The sequence below is a fragment of the Lonchura striata genome, chromosome 31 (genome assembly GCF_046129695.1).
Source record: "Lonchura striata isolate bLonStr1 chromosome 31, bLonStr1.mat, whole genome shotgun sequence".
In the NCBI taxonomy this organism is placed as follows: Eukaryota; Metazoa; Chordata; class Aves; order Passeriformes; family Estrildidae; genus Lonchura; species Lonchura striata.
In genome coordinates, this window is record NC_134633.1 from 1,028,026 (window position 1) to 1,051,396 (window position 23,371).

General features: G+C 49.1%; 1 protein-coding gene and 1 long non-coding RNA gene across 3 annotated transcripts; both read left to right on the top strand.

Moving 5' to 3' along the window:
• Positions 1 to 857: 857 nt before the first annotated feature.
• LOC144247712 (uncharacterized) lies at positions 858 to 3,154 on the top strand. The gene is made up of 3 exons (XR_013341278.1): positions 858 to 941; positions 1,678 to 2,021; positions 2,913 to 3,154. It is a non-coding gene; the product is annotated as an uncharacterized LOC144247712 (long non-coding RNA).
• A 1,299-nt stretch (positions 3,155 to 4,453) lies between these two features.
• Positions 4,454 to 23,125, top strand: LOC110480645 (uncharacterized). 2 transcript variants are annotated; one of them, XM_077789144.1, is made up of 3 exons: positions 4,454 to 4,526; positions 5,296 to 5,443; positions 22,003 to 23,125. In XM_077789144.1, the coding sequence occupies exon 3, from the start codon at positions 22,030 to 22,032 to the stop codon at positions 23,020 to 23,022; it is 993 nt and encodes a 330-aa protein (XP_077645270.1). In that variant the 5' UTR covers positions 4,454 to 4,526; positions 5,296 to 5,443; positions 22,003 to 22,029; the 3' UTR covers positions 23,023 to 23,125. The 2 variants fall into 2 exon arrangements, with proteins under 2 accessions (XP_077645270.1, XP_077645271.1); XM_077789145.1 differs by lacking the exon at positions 4,454 to 4,526 and having other exon boundaries at positions 4,781 to 5,443.
• The last annotated feature ends 246 nt before the right edge of the window (positions 23,126 to 23,371 follow it).

Below are 23,371 nucleotides of genomic sequence, written 5' to 3' on the forward strand. Positions count from 1 at the left end.
GCGCTGCCCGGAACCCACAAAGGCACTCTCCAAACCCCAGCTGGGAGCGGCGGAGGGTGCCTCAATCACCCACTCTCGCCCCAGAGAAGAGCTAGCCGGGGCTGAGACAAAGGGAACCGGGGCGGGAGCGCGGCAACACAGCAAGCCCAAAGCCATAGCACCGAGGGAAAACCTCGACTTACGTGCCAAGTGGGTTAAAAAATACCCCAAATAAGCCACAGAGTACAGCGTGCAAACTGCAGCAGCCACGTGCTGGATCATTTTGGCTGCACTGCACACGTCTGTAGACTGCAGCCCTGCAAGCACACAAGGACACCCGTCAGGGCTGGGCTGGTGCTGAGAATGCCTCGGGCAGGAGGATCCTCCGGCAAGGAGCAGTGCCCAGAGCCACTCGGGACACTGAGGCCTCCGTGTCCCACAGCCACGGGAGCACCTCGGGGACGTGGCAGTGCTCCTGTGACATCACAGCAGCAGCTCACGCAGAAACCGCCCGGAAGGTTCTCCTGGGTCACAATGGAGCACAAAGAACCCTCCCAGGGCACAGCCTATTGCCCAATGGCTCCAGGAGGAGCTCTGAAAATGCAGCAAACAGGGACACCCCATAGCCCAGCCTGAACACTGAGGAGGAACAAGGACGGGAGCACAGCAGAGGAAACAGGACCTTTAGTCACTGCTACTTCTGACTAAAGCCAGCAAGCCGTGTTCCCGCTGGGATCTTTGTTCTCACTCTAAAAACAAGCAAGGTGCTCCGCTCTAAATATACAGAGGGCAGGAACTGGGCGGGAGGTGGGATGAGGAAGGAGGAGGAGGAGGGAGAGAGGAAAAGGAGGAGGAAGAGGAGGATCAGGAGCAGGAAAAGGAGGAGGAACAGGAGGTTCCAGTGCCCCCTGAGGCCGCAGCACCCTTGGCCCCGGGACCATCGCCCCCAGCTCATCCTGCAGGTGAGAGGGGAGGGGGAGCTCGCCCCAAATCTATCGGGGGGTCCCTGAGAGGGTTTTTTATTGGGGTGTGTTTGGAGCTTGCAGATTGTGGAATTGAGCCCCAGATGTTCGTCTGGGAGGCCCAAATAAACCCTGGGAGGTTTTTCTCTGTGTGTGTGTGTAGGTTTGGATCTTGCAGGACCCCAAAGCTGAGCCCCTTGGGGGATCTTTGGGAGTCCACGTGGCCATTGCCCAGTGTCACCAGGGGGAGGACATTGTCCTGGGGACCCCCGGGGGAGCAGAGGAGGGGAACCCCTGGGACCCCCGGAGTGGGGAGAGCAGAGAGGGGCGATCCTGGAGCTGGGGGACCTCCGGCTGGCTGGAAAGGGGGGAGCCTGGAGAGGAGGAACCCCTGGGACACCTGGGATCTCAAAGTAGAGCATCAGGGCAGAAGGGACCCCATGGAGCCCCAACAGCCCCTGGATCATCCCTAAGCAAGACACCTGAGAAGGGGGAACCCCTGGAACCATTGGACCCCCATCATCCCAAGGAAAGGAAACCTCTGGAACCCCAAAAGTGGAGAGATCAGAGATAGGGAACTCCTGGGAGAGTTGTTTTGAGCTGAACCTTGATATTGTGGAGATTTTCATGGAACAAGAGTCCTGCTGAGTTCTAGGGATGGACTTGGGCAGGAGGAGCCTCCAGTCCAAGGCGCTCCCACCTTGGTTTTCCCCAAACCAGGATTTTTCATTCCCAGGGCGTGGCTGGATGGCAGAGGAGGAAAAGCTGCAGGAGGAGGAGCTGCAAACCCAGCCCAGGGAGCCAAGTGATTGGCGTTTTTCACAATTATGGTAGCACAGGATGGTTTCTAACACCTCTCTGCCGGGGCCTGAGGAGAGTCAGGGTGAGGAAGACGGGTCCTGCCCTATTTAGGCAGCCTCGCTCTGTTCCCCTGGGGTGTGACCACAGACACAGGTTATGATCCATGGGCAGAAGGAGACAATAAAACAAAGAAAAGGGAAAGGATTCCCTAAAACCGCGGTAATTAGCCTCTGAGACTAAAGTGTACACGAAGAACCAAGACCCAAGGACAAAGGACAGGTGAGTATTTGTTGGGATGGGGCGGATAAGGGGGGAATGAATGTGTGTGACAGAGGCTACTGGGTACCCCAGACTTGCCAAGTGATTGCTGCAGTCTCTCACGCTGCTTTTCGTCTTTTTTATGAGAAAAGTGGCCAGTAAAGAGACCAAGGGAGTGATAATAAAGAGAGAATCCCCCCCGGGGAAACTGGGACCGGGTCTTAGGAAGAAGAGGAACCCCGTGGAGAGAAGAAGCCGAGGGTTTCCTGGCCACTGTTATAACCCATCCAATCAAGTACCTGCAGGAAAAAGGGGGAAAATTATTAGATTGCAAAGAAGTTAAGAAAAAGTAGTAATACATAAAACATAGAATATCCAAAAGGAGAGAGATGGATTTGTTTTACATTTAATCTTAAAAACATAGACCAAAATCCAAAAAACAATTAGTAAACAAAAAAAAAGTAAAACCAACACAACAGTCTAACTCTGTATTAACCCCCAATTATATACTAAATCATATTATAAAACTCCAAACAGTTATAAGGAACATAAGAAACAAAGCTACTCAAACATTAGAATTAATATTAAGTCAGGAAAACCAAACAAAAACTGCAGTGTATTAAAATATGTTAGCTTTAAACTATTTATTAGCTAAAAAAAAGATTATACAAATTATTAAAAATAGATAGCAATAGGGAAGTCATCCTAGAAAAGAAAAAAAAACGCAAAAACAAAAGATATATTAAAAAAATTATGACCCGGGTATCAGTCCAAAATTGAGAAAATAATGTTAAAAACTAAGAAGTGGGTTACTGTATTGAGAATTAAATAGTAGAAAAAATTAAAATTCTTCCTTTTATGTGTTACAAGTGTTTTAATGTTTATTCTTTGTTTAATCCCATATTTTATTAGATTACCAACGGAGTCCAAAGAATACAAGGAAATAAAAAATATTGTTCAAGCCAAATGATTTATAAAATATAAGAAGAAAGATTGTGAAAAATGCATATTTTATGACTGGCTTTTCGCAAATATTATAATGAATATTATATGTGTAATGTTAGAAAGTTATTCTGTATTCATTCTCTTAAGTAGTGTGTTAAATAAAGTAGTGGTGTAAGTTTTAGGTTCCAAAATAATATTAAAATAGAGACTGTGTATGTGGTGGGATTTTTTTTTTTTTTAGAATGAGATACTCACTTTGAAGAACACCTAAATCTTCAAAAAAAAAAAAAAAAAGAATTTATAGTTTGGTTATCAAAAGAAGCTAATTTCTTCAAGTCTTACTCAGAGTCGAAGACGCCTTAAGAGTTAAAAGAAACAGTTTACATACAACAGAAAGTTATTGTTTTAAATAGAATGTATGAAAGATATATGAATATGCAACCAGCTTTGCTTTTAAAGCTATTCCTTTGTCCATAAAGTATGCTTTTCGTAATTTAGTGTCCAAAAGCATCCAGACGTCTGTAATTCTTTGCTTTTTATTGTCTTATAATTATCCTAACTCTAAACTTTATTATTCTAATGGTACTATTATTTTTATAAAAAATTTATTATGAAACTTTAAAAATTTAAAAAACCAAGTAATTAGCGTTTTTCACAACGGCGATGCCTGAGAGGAGGCTGTGAGCCCGCGGGCAGAGGGGCCCCGCTGGAGCAGCCTGTCCTGGCAGGACTGAGCCCGTGGCACAGTGACCCACGCTGCAGCACTCGGAGGGGGCTGTGCCCAGGGGATGGACTCCGCTCCGAGAAGTTCCTGGAGAAGTCTCGGCCGGGAGAGAGCGCAGGGTGCAGCAGGGAACGACTCCTGTCCCTGAGCAGAGGGAGAAGCCCCGGGGGATGAGCTGAGCATGGCCCCATTCCCTGTCTCCTGCCCTGCCGGGGGAGGAGGTGCAGCTGGGAGCAGGGAGGCGTGGGGAAAGCTGCATTTAAGGGTCTGCACTGACTTCTCCTTCTCCTGCTCCGAGTCTTTGGAGTTTTCTGACAGAAATCTCTCCCCTGCCCCACTCACCCACAGGGCTCGGGGCAGGTTTCCCTTTTTGGGGGAAATCAGAGCGAAGCACTGATGCACTAACGAGGGGCAGGAGAAGTGAGGCTCCTGGGCTTCCCGCAGAGGCGGGGGCACGGGAGGCGCAGGGCCGGGAAAGCCGTGGCGGGAGGCGCGGAGAAGTTTGTTTGTGCGGGCAGCTCAATCCCGGCTCGGCCCGGGCCCGTGCCGGGGCTGTTCCTCATCTCCGGCTTTCCCCTCACGCAGCCCGGGGGCTCCGAGAGCGCGGGGCGAGTCGGGGCCGTGCGCAGAGCCCGCCCGAGCTCGCTGCCATTGGCCGCCGGTGCCGTCAGTCGCGGTTGCGGCGCGCTGATTGGTGGGAGCGGGGCGCGGCGCGGCCCCGGCGGCGGGCTGAGGGCGGCCGTGGCCGCCCAGCGGCGCCATTGGCCGAGCGGCTGTGCGGGCCCGGCAGCGGCGGCAGCGGCCGGAGCGCGGTGAGGCGGCGGCGGCGGCGGAGCTCGGAGGCGGCCCCGGCGCAGGTGGGAGCCGCGCTGGGCTCTGCGGGGGCTCGGGGCTGGCTGCGGGCGGAGGGGGCGGCAGGGGGCTCCGGCGGCTCGCCGGTGCCGTGTCCGGCCCGTGCCGGCCCCGGGCCGAGGGCGCTGCGGGAGCGGCTGCCCGCGGTCTCCTTCCCGCCGGGGCCGGGCAGGAGCCGCTGCCGGAGCAGCGCTGGCTCGGCCCGGCTGCTGTGGGTAGGACAGAGGGGCTGCCCCGCGGCCGGGAGCGGGCGGGGAAATTCCCGTCGCCGGAGGTTCGTGTGCCCGGGGGAGAGCGAGGAGTCCTGTCAAAGTGACTTTATTGCCGAGCAGGGGCAGAGGCCGTGGGGCATTTGCCGTGCGCTCTCTGCCGTGCTTGTAGTCCGCAGCCTCCTTTTTATCCTCATTTTCCCGGCCGCATCTCCCTCTGCCTTTGCCCACCGGCTGAGTTCCTTGGAAGGTTCCGACTTCCCGATGCGCCTGGAGCCTGTCCTCGTTAATGTGCACCCTCCTTTTGTATAACAGCCGATATTCATGGCTCTGTTAAGTCTTTGTTCATCTCCTCGAAGTTCGGGAATGTAGCGGGACTTTGAGCAGCTGTCTAGGTCAATTTGGAACATTTAATTGAACTGATGGTTTCTCCCGTTACTTCCTTCTCTACAAGTGCCTGGCCCTACTTCCAGGCAGATTCACTCCTTGACTCTGTTTTGTCCTTCCCGGGTCCTCTTTGGTTTTGGGATTATTCTCGGTGCCCTCATTCCCTATCCTTTTGTAGGCGTTTGTGGATCACGAGGCCTGGCTGCCACCTGCATGCCCTGGCTCAGCTGCTGGATGAGCTGCACTGCCAAGGTGTCAGGTGCTTGCTAAAAAGATGAGAGTTGCTGCAGCACAGAAGAGGAGAAGCAACATTCGTTTAACCCATGGTATGCCAGTGCACCACAAAACCGCGTCCCATTCCCATCCTTTCCACGTTTGGGCCAGAACATGAGCTGCTTTCTTACTTCCTTTCTCATCTTTTTCTCCTCTTTTCCTTGGCCATCTCTTTGCCAACAGCAGTTTGAGTCATTTAGTTTTCCACAAACTCCTGCTTTTTCTGCTAACAGATAATCTGATCCCATATCCTGGTGAAATGTTGTGTTCCTCATTTCAGTGGCTTGGTCAGCAGGAAGGTCAGGAGCTGGAGCTGTCTGGTTGGTTCTTATTTGGAGGACAGCTTGTAATCTAATGATGCCATTGAAATGATAAATGGGTTCTGTGGCTCTTGATATGAGTTTCATAGGGTTCCCCGGGGCTGGTCTGTGGTGTTGTAGGATTTATTCTGGTAGCCGTTTGTGTTTTTTCCATTTTTGGCACTCCCTCAGGAGCCAGGGCTCCATCAATTGACCGATTTTCTCTAATGTAAACATCAAATACTTGTATTCCAACAGATTTTTCTGAACTTGTGGTAGCAAAAACCCCAATGCTCTAATCCACCCTATAAAACATAGACAGTGACAGCATATGTTGGAGTGGGCAGAGGGATGATCCCCCCCTTATTTTAGTGAAGTTTTCCCAACATTCTCCATTTGCTCTTTCCCTTTGCAGCTTCAGCCATTTCTGTTTCAGAGTCAGAGATCCTCACCACGGGCTCTGCCTTCAGCTGTGCAAATTCCATCTGTGGGAGATGGTGGAGTTTGGGGTGAGGGTGCAGAGGAAATCAGTCCAATTCCAGCCCCAGGCAAGAAACCCAGATACATTGTCCATGCTTTACCCCAGCACTGTTAATTTGCATTTCTTAAGCTCCTCTCCAGGCTGCTGGAGCAAAGCTTCTCTTCCAGAGCAGCCATTGGATGACTCATATGTGGCCACCCCAGAATCTGCTGCTTTTTTCTTTTTAAAGCATATTTTTAGACAAACTATTAAGTGTTAATGAATGCTCCAATTTATTAATTAAGGAAAATTTATTAAATGATCAAAGTATAAATTTAGAGAAAAAAAAACGAGAGCCACAATCCAGTCAAAAAGGGTCAGTGCAGAGCCTGGGTACCGGTGCTGGGTGGGACACAGGTCTGATCACTACAGCAGAGGGTCCCCTCTGTTTCACACCGACTGTCCTGCCAAGAGGTTTTTATACGATTTTTCCTGCCCGAGGCAGAGTCCCTTTTCTTCCTTTCAGGACTGCACATATTTCTGTGGAGTTCTTTCTCTGCAATGAGCTGAGGAGTGAGTCCAGGGAGTGATAAACATCCACCAGGTGTTCCCAGAATCCAGGAATCCAGTAATCCAGTATTGAGATGTATCTCACAGATGGCTCCAGCTATCTCAGTCTTAGATATTTATCATATATTCATCATCCTGGTGGATCACCTTGAGGAACACCCATCTCTGGGCTGACCACATTCATTCATTTGTAAATGAAGATCTCCTTCCTCTTGTCCAGGTGGTTTCAACACTGTGATGCAATCCCTGACACTGACTTGTGTGCTTAAAAATCTTTTTATAAGGGTATTTCTTACCAATACATACATAAAATATATATGACAATTTTTATCTGCATGAATTATCCCATATACACAAAACAATCCCTCCCCTTCTACATAAACATAGTAATTCCTGCTTTCTAAACTTTCTACATAATAACATGTAACTTTACTTCTACCCTTTACTACTATCCCATTTCCTAGTTCTTTATAAGAAGGAGAGAACCCTATTAGTTCCCTCAAGGCTTATTATCCCACTCTTGTCTTGGAATTCCCTGGTACAATTTGTAGACATCTTCTTCTCCCTGTATCTGCTCTTTGAATCTGCCCAAAGCATCTGCTGCCCTACTGTATAGATATTCCTCCCCCAATTTCATTATTTTTGATACCTGATTTGTTTTTCCCATAGCACATTCTGGGTCTGTGGGCATGGCAGCCACCTGCATACCCTGCACTACTGAGTGTATCGACCTGATAAAGCATGGTATCAGGCAGGGTAGGAATATGATCCCAGCTATTGAACACAATATAAAAAAATATTACCTTTTTCCACCATGCTCCATCAAACAGATGATCCCACCATGATGCTTGGAGTATGGAGTTCCATTTTTGTACTGGGACATGTGCTACCCTTTTAATTTCTGTCACAGGCCTCTGATGGTTTCTCCACAGTCATCAATCTCTATAGAGCATTATGATTCATTAAACTTTCCACAGACCCCTACTCCCTCTGCTAGTAAATAGTCCAGGGCTATTCTGTTTTGATACACGAAGGCCCTCATTTGGCAGTGTTGTTTAGACAACAGCTCAAGGGCATTTGAGGTGTGGTTAGAGACCATGTCTACCACTGCCCAAAATCTTATTAGTCGGTTTAACAGATAAATTGGGGTCCTATACCCCTAGCTTTCATCCTGGGCCCATGTTGCAGGACCATAATCCTCTATTATTCTTTCTGCTGGCCACTTCTCGCCCCAGGTCTGACCCCCACCAAAGATAGGGAATTTCTTTTTCAAATCCCTTCTTCTTCTGCTCAAAGTTTCGTATAAGGGGGCCCCTAGTGAGCTGTGTTCTGATTGAGGTAGGGTAAAGAAAACGTGTCTGATCAATTGAATAGTGCATGATCCTCTCCACCACTGAGGTAGTTTGTTGTATGCTTTCTTCCCACAAATCCAATATAAACCATTCAGGGGCTTTCCACCTGACTTTTGTGTTTTTGGGTTTACTCCAGAATCCTCTCAATTCATCTAAGGATTGGTAAGGGTTAGCTCCAGAGCCTTTGTTCCAGCAGTGTTTGATTTTTTTCTCTCCATTCACATTTAGTGCCTTTTTCCCAGCTCCAGTACCCTACTAGGTACCTGCTAGGTACTGGAGTACTCCAGTAGGGTTTTCTGGCTGCCAGATTCTGCTTTTGTTAAAGGAATTTCCTGTTGGAGTGGACAGACATGAAGTGTATCCCACCATTTCAGTGTGCTCCTTTCCCTCCCTGCTAATGCAAAATGTCCCAATTATAGCATTATCCCATTTCAGGAGTTGATCTAGAGCTAAGCGCTCACCTTTTCAAGGCCACTTCTCTGCAGACTTGAGCCCTCTGCAGATCCAGCAATTGGACAGCCCCAATTCTGTTGCAGTTTCTTGCATCAGATCCACAAATAGGTTTTGATCGGAGGCAGGGAAACTCCAACTGGTATATTGTTTTTTGAGCTGATCGTATTGCTCGCTTAGGGTTCTCAGCCTTTCTTGCTCCATCCTTCTTTTTCTCATCTCTGCCTCCTGTCTTTTTAGTTCCTGTGATACCTGTTTAATTTTGCTCTCCGGGTCCACTCCCTCTTTGTTCTTGAAAAGCAGAACATCCTGTCATATTGCAAACAAATGCGGTCATCCTAATCCTCTAAAAGGTCCAAGGCTCATTTTTGAGGGACGTCTTGGTCTCATATTTTAAGTTCTTCCCGACCCAGTATGTCTGTCCACCCATAACACACATTCCCAAGTGGTTATTGTCATAACACAATGGGTTAGCCTGAAAGTATGCTACAAACACTGACTCCATCCTTCCCCCAGTCCATACTGTGCAGTTACATTTATCACAGATTGGGACAGATATCTGTTCAACATTTCTTTTATGTACCTTGTGCTCTGACTGCCCATCCTTGGGGGTTGCTCTTTGTGAGTAACACCTTATTCTTTCTTTTAGCTTGAGTATCCCCTGCTGGGTGCCATTTATGGGACAGTGCCCACTTATCTTACCCTTGCCGCAGTTCCTTGGGGCTGGAGCTGTCGGAGCCTCCGATTCCCTGTGTGCTCTCCGGACAGTCTGTATGCAGAGCCCGCACCTGTCACCGGGGCCTCACACCTGTGTGCTGGGCCAGTTAGTGCAACGCGTGCTGGTCTTGAGGCACATTGCTGGACTCAGATTGATCAGGATCCCCACGATTATTATTCCTCTGCCTTTGCCTGTGCCCACTGGGTTGCCACCAGTGGTGAGGTAAACCATTTTCTCGGCAGCAAGAATAGTCTTCTGTGGTGTCATACCTGGACTGAGCTGCATACCTCCATTAAAAGATGCTCCACCTTGGTAGTTTAACTGTATCTGCACTGCAGGGTACTTTATTTAACCTCCGGCACTCAATAGTAATGATTTGAGATTTTGATCTCAATTTTCCCCTTAGCTCGTTTTGAAACAAATGAAAGCAGATCTCAGAGTCCGCTTTGATTATTCCTAGGCTTGTGGCAAGCTCTTGTTGCTGTTGAGGCAGGATGGGAATGAATAGACTTGACTCAGAAGGCTGCTGAGAGTAAAACTCCCATTTATTCAAAATACACAGCTCTTTTATACAGAGCTTCACAAGGATCAAATCTATTTGTTCTGAAGTGAAAACAACCCATAGCATTGGTGCAAAAGTGCTTGACGCACAGTGATAGAACTAACTATAAACAATGTGAAAAACAAGAGAAATAAAGCATTATTTACATTCTTTCCCAGCTTTTTGCCTGGCTAGAAACTCTCAGTTTCTTTCTTTGACTGAATCTGAGACCCACAGCTCTAAGATATGGTTAGTTCCCCTTCTAGGCATTTATCACATAAACCCTTTGGCCAATATTCCCTTCTACAGTGTGTGACCCAAACCTTGTTACAATACTCACATTTGAAATATACAAATGGATAACATTCACAATGAGGTTCAGTGCACCTTATCAGATCCCTGTCAGTCATTTACTTGGCCACCACAAGGTTATCTTCAAATCCCCAGGAGGAGAGGTGACTTTTCATTCTGGCATCTCTTCCTGGTGCTCGACCTTCTTCACTCGGGATGCGTGTGTCCACCCCTTTTCTGCTGTTTGTATTGCTGTATCTGTGGTTAAGAGGACGAGAAAAGGGCTTTCCCAGTGAGGTGTCAGTGGGGCTTCTCACGTTTTTATGAGCACTTTGTCCCCAGGATGTACTTTATGTGTGGAAAAACCTAAAGGGGCACCTTGTGTTATTATTCCCTGCTTCTGCAATTCCTGCAGATTTTTACTTATGGCTATGAGATACGGCTGTGTCTGTCCATCTTCTATCCTCGGATGCCCCACTGGCATACCATGTTCATATGGCATCCCATACAGCATTTTGAAAGGTGACACTCCAGTCTCGGACTGAGGCATGGTCTGGATATTTAGCAAGGCTAAGGGGAGGCACTTTAACCAGGACATTTTTGTTTCCAAAATCAATTTTGCTAATTGAACCTTTAATGTTTGATTTATCCTTTCAACTTGTTCAGAGCTCTGAGGCTGCCATGGGGTGTGGTATTCCCACTGAATCCCCAGAGCGTTGGTTTGTTGTCTAATAATTTTTGAGGTGAAGTGTGTCTCCTGGTCCGCATCTATGTACTTTACTAACCCATATCAGGGTTTGATTTCTTCTAGTAGAAATTTTGATACTGTCTGAGCCATCACCTGAGAGCTCAGGTGGGCTTCTACCCAGTGGGTTAGTTTGTCCACTATTACCAATAAAAATTTATATCTCCCCACCTTAGACAGATCAGTAAAATCTACCTGAATCCTTTTGAAAGGTCTGTATGCCACTGGGTGACTTCCCAGTGTCACCTGCCGTGTTTTTGCCTGATTAATCTTTTGACAAATCATACACCCCTGCACCTCTTGTTTTACCAGTTCATAAATCCCCTTGCATCCGAAGAATCCAGGGAATTGCTCTGCCAGGGCCTGGAATCCCCAGTGTGTTTGTTGATGTAATCTCCTCAGGATGTTTCTGCTGCAGTGTTTAGACAACAGCTCCCTCCCATCTGGCAATTTCCACTTACCTCCTTCTAGCTGGCCTCCTATCTTCTTGTACCCCTCGATTTCCTTCAGGGAGGGGTGGGGAGGATATTCCTGTACCTCCCCTTCTTCGATTCCTGGGGTACTTACCTTCATTAGAGGCACACTTTTGGCCTCTTTGTCTGCTAAATTATTCCCTTGGGTCCTGAACTGCATTCCTGTCTGGTGCCCTTTCACGTGGACTATGGCAATTGCCTCTGGCCCCCTTATAACCTTTAAGATTTGCCTGATTATTTCTTCATGCACTAGCCTCTTTCCCTGAGTATTGAGTAACCCTTGTTCTTCCCAAATCTTTCCAAATATGTGTACCACCCCAAATGCATATTTTGAATCTGTAAAAATTGTTCCTTTTTTCCCTTCTAATTTCCACAGGGCCCTCAATACTGCGTGCAACTCACAAGCTTGTGCTGACCATCCGGGATTCAGGGGTCCTGATTCCACTACCTCCCCGGTTTTGCCATCAGGAAATATCCTGATTTCCTTTTCCCATCTATGACCCTTGCAGAACCATCCACAAACCATTTTTCACCTTCTTCTAATTCTTCTTCTTCTAAATCTGGCCTTATTTTGACTGCAGCTCCACCACTTCTGAGCAGTCATGGGAAGGCACTCCTGCGGCTTCCCCAGCCAGGAATCGCGCGTGATTTTGCACCGAGGTAGTTCACAATTCCAAATCCCAGGAGTGGATTAATACAGCCTCATATTGTAGGAGCCTGGCGTCAGTTGGCCACTTGTCAGCCTTTTGCTGCAGAATGCCCCGACGGTCACCTGCGACCAGGGACCTCAGATAATGGGAAGCTGGACAGGACAGAACACACATCCAACCAATATGATTAATGCAACGTTCTCCATTTATTCGAGAGAAGATGGCAGTTTTTATACACTTCTATATAATTTATAGTTTACAAAGCACTCTCATTGGCAAGCTAACATTGTTTACCTTTGTCTTAAAGTGGCCTAAACCTTACACTATAAACCTGTACTACTTCACACCCGGACAGCCCAGTGCTTCCCATCATACCTTAATACAATTTCTATCTGCGCCACAAGCTCTTAATTTCTAACTGTGTCAGAGGCTGGAAGGCCTCACAAGCCCCAAGTCTGTGGCCTAGACTGGGGGGTAGCTCAATTCTCACTCCAGACATAAATCATGCCCTCTCTCTCAGAAATTCTGTAACAGTCACCTTCTTAGCCTCCTCCACCAATACTGTCACTGCTACAATTGCTTGGTAAGATCTCTGCTTACAGGATCTAAAAGCTTTGATACATACCCCACCAGCTTCTTGGCCCCTGCCCAATCCTGCATTAAAACCCCATGGGCAGTGTGATTACTGATGTCCAGGAACAGCTGAAAAGGTTTCTTTACATCAGGGAGGCTCAACTGGAGCTGCTGCGAGGGTTTCTTTTAATTTCTTGAAACCCTCCTCATCCTGCTCTGTCTACTTTAGCTTGTCCGTGATAAGCTTTTCATAAAGAAATTTTTCCTTCTCACTATATCCCTCGATCCATTGCCTGCAGTATCCTGGAAGTCCCAGCAGCTGCCTGACCTCCTTTTTTGTTCATGGAGGGGGTAAAGTAATGATACCTGTTATCCTGTCCGGATCCAACTTCTTACCTTTTGTTAACCAATGCCCTAGGTACTTGACCTCAGGCTCTGTGAACTGTAATTTCAATTTGAGACCTTCAACCCTTTTTCCCCAAAGAAGTTTAATAGTGCTATGGTCCCACACATCCTCCTCCCTGAGTCCGGCTGCCAATAGGTCATCTACGTATTGTAGTATGTTTGTCCCTTTAACGGGCACAAACTCACTTAAGAGTTTTTCAAGGGCTTGTCCAAATAGGTTTGGTGAGTACAGAGAATAGATTTACCACCCTCAAATCTTGCACCAGCCTGTAACTACCATCTGCCTTCTGTACTGCCAAGATAGGAGTGTAATGTCTTGACATGCATGGTTCCAATGCGCCTTTCTTTATTAGATCTTCTATTACAGCCTTCAGTCCATTCCTGCCTTTCATGGGAATGCAGTACTGTTTAATCCTGATTGGATCCTCCGGTCTCTGGATCTCAGTGTGAATTGGCTCCATGTTTAACCTCCCCGCCTCTTTCTGAGTGGAGTGTTTAACCTCCCCGCCTCTTCCCAAATCACACTTTGGGATTTATCTCATTTTTGTCCTCAGCGGTTATTTTGTATAAACTTACTGTGAGCTGGGAGTCCTGTGCTATCAGGCTTATCCCCAGAGCTACCATTAGATCCACCACCCCCCAGCAAATTATAATCTGCTTCTTCTACCAGTACTATGTTCCCCAGACAAAACTTATTTTCTATTTCCACATTTGTTAAAACCGGAACCTGAAAGGGTTCCCCTTTAGCCCCAATGACCACCATTGAATCCTTGCTTTTAGTACATCCAGGTGGCAGTCGCTGAACTGTAGTTCTTTCTGCGCCTGAATTGACCAAAAACACCAATTCCTGTTTTTGAGGTCTAATTTTTAATTTTATCAAGGGCTCTCCAGGTGTTCTGGACCCCAAATTATAAAGCCCCTGACACCTCTAATCCTCCTGGAAGATCTGTTCATCCTTCTCTTCTTACATTCTCTCTTAAAGTGCCCTTTCTGTTTACAGTAAAAGCACTCAGGGCTGCTTACCTGTTTGTTTATGCTTTTCTTCTGAGAGGGGTTAGGTTTTCCCTGGGGCTGTTGTGTTTGTGCCAGCTTCCCGGGATTTTGTATCCACTCCTGTTTTTGCACTTCCCTTATTGCGCCACCAGTATCCTTGCCTGTGCTTTTTATTTTTCATCATTCCTTCTCATGTAAACCTTCTGTGTCTCCCTTAACAATTCTTGGAGGCTTTTCTCTTGACAAGTTTCTATTTTTCCTAGCTTTTTCCATATGTCCTCCCATGATTTAGCAACAAATTGTGTTTTAAACAGAATAGCCCCGACAGGTGAATTAGGGTCGGTATCCGAATACATTTGGAGGCTCTTTCTCAGCCTCTCCAGCCATTTGGTGGGTATTTCATCCCTCCCCTGGCATTCCCCCAATGCTTTACAAATGTTCTGTCCCTTTGGTACCATCCCCCAAATTCCCTGTATTACCATGTTCCTTAGCCCTATCATTTTAGACTGATCCTTCTCTGCCTGGGTGTTCTATGATGGCCTCTGTTCAGGCTTTCTCTCGTGCCACTCCCTCCCTTGGGATTCCTGTGTTCTCAATCATTTATTGCAGCCTGCCGTATCATGTCCCATTCCTCAGCGTTGAATAACGAGCTTAGAATGGCGCAGATGTCATCATATGAATAGATGGTGTTCCCCAAAAATTCATCCAGCCTCTCTGCCACCCCTAGAGGATTATCCATTAATTTCCGCATTTCCTTGCTGAAAGCTCTTACATCCCCCGTATTGATCGGCACATTTACGTACCCAATGACTCCGGGAGCGGTTGGTACTTCCCTTAGAGGGTAAAGACTGGGTCTGTCCCCTTCCTCCTCACTATCGTCATGGTTTTCTCTCCGTGTCTTGCACCGTGTTCTGCTAGCTGGAGGATAAGCAGTTTTCCCAGTGGGAGGTGTGTGCCCGGGATCGTCTGCCTGTTGTGGTGCAGGTGGGGCTGGGAGGGACCTGATGGGTCCAGCAGCACCGGAGCCGAGGGCTGTGTGTTACACGGCGGTGCCTGTGCCTGTGCAGGTTGAGGCGGGTGCCCCGCTGGTGCAGGCACAGGGGCCTGAGCCTGGGGAGGAGAATTCAGGTACAGGGGTGGAAGATTGTCCAAGGGCTCTGTCTTGGTTTGAAAAGGCAGAAGTCTGTGAAGGAAGGCAAAAGCCTCTTGTGAAATGGAAAAGGTAAACTCCCTCTCTCCGAATTACCACAATTTCAAAAAAAGCTCTTAGGTAAAGATATGGGAATGGGAATAACAGTTCCTTATTAGGAGAAAAACTAAATAAAAATGTAATTAGTACAAACAAAACTAGTGAGAGTCAGAAACCTGACACCTTGAGGAGTTAGGGTGTTGGTAGTAGTCTAGTTAAATGGTAGCTGTTTTTCCTGGAGTGGCAGATGAAATACTGCTGAAGTGGTGATCTCTAGAAGGGTGGAGTTTTCTTTGAAGGTCTGGTAGTAGTTGGGCTTGGTCTTCCTCTGTGAATCCAGCAGAGAAAAGAGCTGCTTTTCTGGGAATCCAGCTAATAGCTGCTCAGTATCCCAAAAAGTGCAGATTTTATGCAGGTAGGGGTGCTTGGCTCCTCCCCTCTGGGTGGAGCATCTCACAATGGGATGATGTAACTTTACCAGTCATGCAGTGAGTCATTCAATGGTCCAGTAACAGAAGATATCTCCCCAGAGGGAGACATTGTTCTTGGAAGAGATAAGAAAACTGCCCAACCTCCAACAGATGGCAATAGAATACATGCTTATCTTACAACCCAGGACAATTCTCATAGTGTAATCTTGTCTCTGAAACTGCAGGGAAGAAAAAAATTTCCAACAATATCTTTAGTGTTAGAGAATCAAGGCATTCCTTGGTTCTGGCAAAGATGTGCAACAGAAATAATTTCATTCACACATAGCCCAGCTGTGCAGAGAAAATTATCCCATAACATGTGAGTTTTACTAGATTTTGCCTAAATTTATACAGTCTGAACCAATCTAAATCCATTGGTTTAATGTTCATTGCTTCCAAGTTGTGTAGTTTTTAGTATTTGGTTTCCTACTGGACCCAGATTTCCTTGCCTCTGATGTTAATTGGGTTAGAACTCCTGGATTTTCTTCTCAGCCTTTTGCAGACCAGGTGCCTCTAACTCTGCCAGGGGCAGTGTCTGGGGTAGGTGTTGGTTGCTGTTTGCTGCTGGGGTTGATGTTTTGCTGCTGGTCGTTATCTTTGTGGGTATCTTTTGGGCCATTCCCAGTGTGTTGAGATGTTAAACTCATCTCCACTGAGTGGTGTAACATCCCTTAACAAAACCTTTAACATTTCTTTCCCCAAGGCCAAGGCAAAGCAAGCCTGAGTAGAGAAATCAAAGGTTAACAATGTTCAAGTCTATGAGCTGGTCTATTTTCCATGGATGCAGTGGCAGGCAGGGCAGTGTGTGAGTGTGAGTGAGAGCCAGAGTGGAATTGTCCCGGTGTCTCCCCAGCAGCTGTGGCAGTGCAGGCCCAGAGAGCACTGAAGCTGCAGCAGTGGCAGCAAGGGCTGGCCCCGGTGGCTGGAGCTGCCCAAGGAGGGTGGCCAGGCCGAGGATTTCAGCAGAGGAGGTGTGGGCAGGCCCAGGGCCTTGCCCCGCTGTGGAGCCCTGGCTGCTGCTGCGCTGCCTTCAGTGCAGGCTCAGGGGGGCCTCCCATCCTCCTGCTGCAGGCGGGAAGTGCAAATCTCCGGGGCTGCAGAGACCTGGAGCCCAGGCTGAGGGGTCCCCCCGTGTTCAGCTGTGCTGGCGGCTGTTTCTGGCCTCGGGGCCCCTTGGCATGGGCCACGCCACTTGGCCACCAGTGGTGCTGCTTTGCACTCCTTAGGCAGAGCCCATGTCCTGCTTGGATGTTGGCAACAGCAAAGTGCCAAGGCAGGCTCTGTGCCAGCCCAGCTTCCTGGGGGAGAGATTGCACCAGAGACAGGATTCTGGCCACAGACTGCTTTAAATGTGCATCCCTTATCTCCACCCTGCACTAGGTGGAGAATTCCCAGGGTAAGGAATTCCTGAAATCAATTCCATGGGAGATTGAATTGAATATCTGCCCTGGGTCTGGCTCTTCTTCTTGCCCAAGCAAATGGCAAAAGCCATACCCATGGCATCCTGGTTTTTATCCCCAGTTTCCAAAGGTGTTTCTTTCTTTCCCCATTCATTCTTTGTACCCAGCCTGAGCTGTGGGGGTGCCAGGGGTTCTGGAGGTCCCATTGTATTCCTAAAGCTGCCATAACCCCCTGGAGGATTTTTCCTGTAAAATGAGTTCTACTGTCTGATTCTATTGCTTCCACAATCCGTTCTCTTGGAATTATTTATTTTAGAAATACCTTAAGTGATCCAGTGGTTGCTGAAGAAGTAATAATTGATTTTGCCCCCCTGTTAGGTGAGATGGTGTCACCAGAAGATATTGAAGCCTTCCTGCTCAGGGCATTTCAGTGCCAGGCTCTTACAAGTACACACAGCTCTGTGGGTTTGTCCTGCGCTTTGTCTAATTCCCCTTCCTTCCTGTGAAAAACACCATTCACTTTTGTTAAAATTTTAAACATTTAATAGTAATGAAAATAGTCATAAAAATTGGGACAATAAGAGACAATGAAAGTAAACAATTATGGAGTCCGGGAGCCTGGCACTCCACCAAATAGCGTACCTTGCTTATAAAGGATTACCCCATAAAAGCAATGGCCTATTGCATATTCATATATCTCATATTGATTCAAACATTCCTTTAAAACCAGGGTGTTTCTGCTTAATTTTACATTTCCCCCCCATGTTGTAAATCAGCCTTCTTGGTTCCTGGAAGTCTGAGCTTTTCTGGAAAGGAGGCAATGATTCTTGTCTGGGGTTCCAATTGTCTGTTGCTGTGATCTCTATCTAGCGTCAATAATGTAAAGAATTTCTTGATTATCTTTTCCATTCTTTGAGCTATTTAAAAAAAGTATCTTATGTCACATAGTTTCTATTTTAATCTCATGCTATAGGCTAAAAACTGTATGTAGCACACTACTTAAAAGAGATTAATACAGCACTACTTAAAAGAGATTACTAGAGCATAACTTTCCAACATAACACATATAGTATTCATTTTAATATTTGCAATGAGCCAATCATATAATATGCATTTTTCATTCTTCCCTCCCTTGGAATAGGGTGTTGCTTCTAGACAACACTTGTCCTGGTTGCTTCAAAGTACTTTGAAGAGGCTCCATATCTAATTTTCCCCATTTCCCTGAGGCTACCCATACTTCTGGGTTCACTTCAGCATAGGCCTTGCCAGACATATGACACAAAGGTACAACAGAACTAGCCTCTGTGTTAGCTTTTATAATGTTAATTTGCATTCCCAGTTTAGCGATCAAATCCCTTCCCTGTAAACTATAGTCACAATTAGGAGCAAGTAAAAATTCTTGCATTTCAAACCCTTTCCCACATATGCTAGAAGTGGTTGAATAAAGCCACTCCTCTTTCCTACTGCTCCCCTGAATACTCAAAGACATTTTTAGCAGTTGTCCCGCTTATGTGTAAGATTCAGAGTGGAGGGAGAGGCCCCTGTGTCCATCAGGAGAGGCCTCTCGATGCAGACCCAGCCTGAATGTTCTCCAGGGCTCCAGTGTGGTGGGTCCCCGGTGGGATGGGAGCTCTGACACCCCTGACAATCCATGTCCACCCAGGGGTGCCATTTGTCATTATCTGTGGTATTGATGATTCTGAGATTGTAGAAAGTCTCTGTCTGTCAGCCCCGCTGCCAAAGAAGAAGCGATAATTCGTCTGTGCTGGTTTCAAGGTTGTTTATTCTGTTTATTTCTAACATGTTCTGCTGCCCTGATGCAGGTATGTCCTGCAGGGCAGTGTGTGGGGCTTTGACCTCAGTTGGATGTTACAAACATTATATACCAGAAACTCCCTGTGCTGTATTTACAATAATGTGCCAATATCTGTCACCTACGTTGAACAGTGTGTGCCCAACCTGAACCAACAGAAAAATGCCAACACTACAGTGAAACGTGGAGGGCATGAAGAAGGAGAAAAAGGACAAGGCACACCCAATTTCCTCCACCTTGTCCCCTTTGGACCCCTAATCTAGAATCCTAAAATTTTACTTCTGCAACCGTGCCATACTTAATTACTACTTATATCAAACATTCAGAGCTCGTAATTCATCCTGTAAGATTGAAAACTGTTTTCCATGGACAGAGATCAGCGACAGTGTCTCTTGGGGCTCTGTACAGAGGGGTTCCTGACCCCCTGCCAGAGTCCCAGGATTTCAGGGCAGTGAGAGGGAAGCTCTAGATTACCACAGACTTGCTCCTGCTGAGGGTGCTGCTGTCTGTGCTTGCAGTGTCCTTGTGGGCTGCAGCTGGAGCCCTGACTCCTTCCCAGGGGCTGTTTGGGTGGGCTCTGCCCTGGCCAGGAGGGCAATGCCTCTGTAAGGTGCTTGTGGCGAACCCCATCATGCCCTGGATGCTGGGGCCCCCTTGGGCCCTGGGGTTGATCCCTCAGGGGCTGTGGGAACTCTGCCATGGCATTTGCCTTCAGCTTGGCCTTTTGCTCATCCCTTCTTGCCTTCAGCTGCTGTGCCTTTGTGCCCAAGTGCTGCAGGGCCTTCTTGTGCCACTCCTGCAGCCCCGGTCACTGCCTGTGGGTGCTCATCCTCTGAGAGCTGCTGAGCTTTCTGCAAAACCTTTCCTTTCTGCAGGGACCCAGACCAAATCCTGAACAGAAAATCCTGATGCTTCCATGTGCACTCTGCATTTCCCAGCTGTTCCTTTGTTTTCCCCCTTGTGCTCAGGGTCCCTGCCCAGCCCGTGTGGCAGAGCCGGTGCCTGTCCTGCCGCAGTGTCCAAAGGCGGCCCCCCCGGCGGGCAGGGCCGGCAGCTCCCTGGGGCCGGGCAGCGGCCGGGGCGTCCCGCAGCCTCCTGGGGGCCGGGGGCCACTGCCGGCCCTGCCCGGGGCTGGTGGGGTCAGGCAGCGCCCGGCGCTGAGCCCCGGCTGCCCCACAGCCCCGGCCCGGCCCCGCAGCTCCCCACAGGCCCCAGCCCGTGCTCCCGGTGCCGCACCTCTGTGCCCGGTGCTGCCGCTGCCACCGCAGAGAAACCCCTGGCATCCTGACCTCCTGCTTTTCCTCTCCTGGAAACTGGGGATGGAAAGGATCTGGATCAGCTGGCAAGTTCTGAGGAAAAGACCCTGTTGAAAAACATCTCAGTCCATTGTATTTTTCTCTTCCTCCTCTTTTCCATCATCCTTTTTCTTACCACATGGATTCTTCCTGCTGCTTCTTGCCTGAACCATATTGCTGCACACTCCCCTACACCCGATTCCTTCCCAGCACACCAACACCATCCATCCCCTGTTGTCCAAATGCCTTTTCCACTTCCCTTGTTGCCTCCCTGGGTGTCCATGTCCTTAATTACCTCTGGGGGAATGTGCAAACTACCTCAACATTCTCCCAAGGGACCCTTCAGAGACATTTTGGGATCATCATCCCTTTGGCCAGGACCCCTCCCTGGCTTTCCCTTTTCTCCCCTCCATGGGTGCCTTGCCATGTTCACTCCCTGAAGATCCCAGGGCACTCACTGATGAGATTTTCAGTGCTCTCTCCCTGCTGACTCTTCCCAGACCCCCCTGATGTGTCACTCATCTGTCTCCTGGTCACTCCCAGGTCCCCAATCAATCCCCGATGCTGCCGCCAGCCAAGGGAGCCGATCAGCCAAAGTGGGTGAGGCACCTTCAGCTGCACTCCCTGCCCACTGCCCCAGATGGTGGAAGGAATTCGGGATGAGCCCCAGGGTGTGTGGAAAAATTGACATCACCAGAGGATTCTGTCCACAAAGCAGACAGAGGAGTCCTGTAAAAGTAATTTCATTCCTGAAACTGGGAGAGGCCATGGGACATTCCCCTTGGGATCTCTCAAATTGTTGGAGGACACAGCCTCCTTTTCATCCTAATTCTCCTGGCCACATCTCCCTCTGCTTTCCCCATTGGCTGAAGCACTTGAGCACTACAGACTTCCCAATCCACCTACTACATACCCACCTTAATATGCTCCCCACTTTTGTATAGGAAACGATATTCATGGCTCTGTTAAGTCTTTGTTGTTCTTCTGGAAGGTCATGAATAGAGCAGGACCTTGGCTGAGCAGCAGTCTGTGTCATCAACTGTTAACATTTTCTGAAACCGATGGCTTCTACTGTCACTTCCTTATGTACAGGTCCCTGGCCCTCAGAGCATTCCTCACCTGTGGCCCCCCTCAGCCCCATAGCCCCCCGCGAGGGGAATTTGGGGAGGTGGGAGTGGGGCAGCGCCAAGGCCGGGCCCCCCCGCACTGTCCTGGCGGGAGCGGCTGCAGTGGGGACCGAGTGCGGGTGGGAGCGGCCGAGAGCCCAGCGCTGCCCCAGCCCGACCTGCCCCAGCTCCATCCCTGCCCTGCGCTGGGATGCTGTGGGTGTGGGGGGAAGAGGGAGCCGGCAGTGGGTGCTGGGCCTGGGGGAAGGAGGAGAAGGGAAGGAGAAGCAGGCTTGAGGAACTAAATGGTCAAATGATGCAGGTGGCAGGAGAAGGTGGGATTGTGCAGGAGAAGGAAGAATAGCAGGAAGAAGAGAATTGTGAGAAAGAGGAGAGACACAGGAGGAGGAGGAGGAGCAGAAAGAGGAAGCAACAGAAGGTTCCACCCCTCTCTGTGTCTGCAGCCTTCCCCCAGCCCCAGGAGCGCTGCTCCCCCCACATGCAGCAGGTGACTGTGGAGGGGGATTCACGATTTTCACGGGGTGAATCTTGGTGTTTCTGAGCTTTCTTGGGCTAAATGTTGGTGCTTTGGTTTTATGTGGCAGCTGAATATTTATGTTTTGGAGGAGGTTTTTGCTGAGCTGTGATGTTTGGGGAGTTTTTGATGTGTGTCTTGAAGTTTGTGGGATGTTTGGGCTGAATCTTGGTGTTATGGAGGTTCTTACAGACACGAGATTCCCAGTGACTTCCAGGGATGAACTTGGGCAAGGAGGAACACCCAATCCAAGGTGCTCTCCTCTTGTTTTTTCCCCAAACCAGGACTTGTCATTCCTGGGGCGTGGCTAGATGGAGGGGAAGGAAAAGCCCCAGAGATGCTGCAGGAGGAGGAGCTGCAAACCCAGCCCAGGGAGCTGCGGGGAGGAAAGAGCCCCCCTGAGCCAGGAAGGCGGGCGGAGATCCAGGTGGAGCTCGGAGCTGGTGGAGAAGCCTCATGGCAGGGAGAAGCCCCACAAGTGCTTGGAATGTTGGAAGGGTTTCAGCTGGAGTTCCCACCTGATCCGGCACCAGCGGATCCACACTGGGGAACGGCCCTACGAGTGTAGGAAGTGTGGGAAAAGCTTCAGAGACAGCTCAGCCATGATCCAGCACCAGGTGATCCACACCGGGGAGAGGCCCTATGAGTGCTTGGAATGTGGGAAGAGCTTTGGGCGGAGCTCAGACCTGAGAACACACCAGCGCATCCACACTGGGGAGAGGCCCTATGAGTGTGGGAGGTGTGGGAAGAGGTTTCAGACCAGCTCTGATCTCCTCATACACGAGCGGATTCACACAGAGGAGAGGCCCTACCGCTGCCCCGACTGCGGGAAGGGCTTCAAGCACAACTCCAGCCTCACCGTGCACCAGTGCATCCACACTGGGGAGAGGCCCTACGAGTGTCCCCAGTGTGGGAAGGGTTTCAAAGACAGGTCTGGCCTGATGGTGCACCAGGTGATCCACACTGGGGAACGGCCCTATGAGTGCTTGGAATGTGGGAAGAGCTTTGGATGGAGCTCAGACCTGGGAAAACACCAGCGGATCCACACTGGGAAGAGGCCCTACAAGTGTCCCCAGTGTGGGAAGAGGTTTCAGACCAGCTCCGATGTCCTCAAGCATGAACGGATTTACACAGAGGAGAGGCCCTACCGCTGCCCCGACTGCGGGAAGGGCTTCAAGCACAACTCCCACCTCACGGTGCACCGGCACATCCACACCGGGGAGAGGCCCTATGAGTGTGGGGAGTGTGGGAAGAGCTTCTCCAGGAGCTCTCACTTGACCCAGCACCAACGGAGGCACCAGTAGGGGAAGCCCTGTGAGTGCCCTGAGTGAGGGAAGAAGCTTGGAGTGAGGGAAGAGAATGAGGGAAGAGCTTGGTGTGAGGGAAGAGAGTGAGGGAGGAGCTTGTAGTGAGGGAAGAGAGTGAGGGAAGAGCTTGGTGCACTGCTCCAGCTCCATCCCCCATGGGAGGATCAGGGCTGGATGATCCCCAGTGACCCCCGTTGGGCAGAGCCCTGCTGATCATGGTCCTGGTGATCCCTGTTGGGTGTGGGGAAGGTTTTGGCTTCTTCTCCCTGTGCTGATGTGATTTCGGGGGATTTCCATGGACGAGGGATGGGAGGTGACCTGGGGGTCCTGGCTCACTGTGTTGGGG

Bases quoted from the DNA above. Each gene is read 5' to 3' on its own strand.
- LOC110480645 (XM_077789144.1), top strand. From the start codon at position 22,030: ATGGAGGGGAAGGAAAAGCCCCAGAGATGCTGCAGGAGGAGGAGCTGC.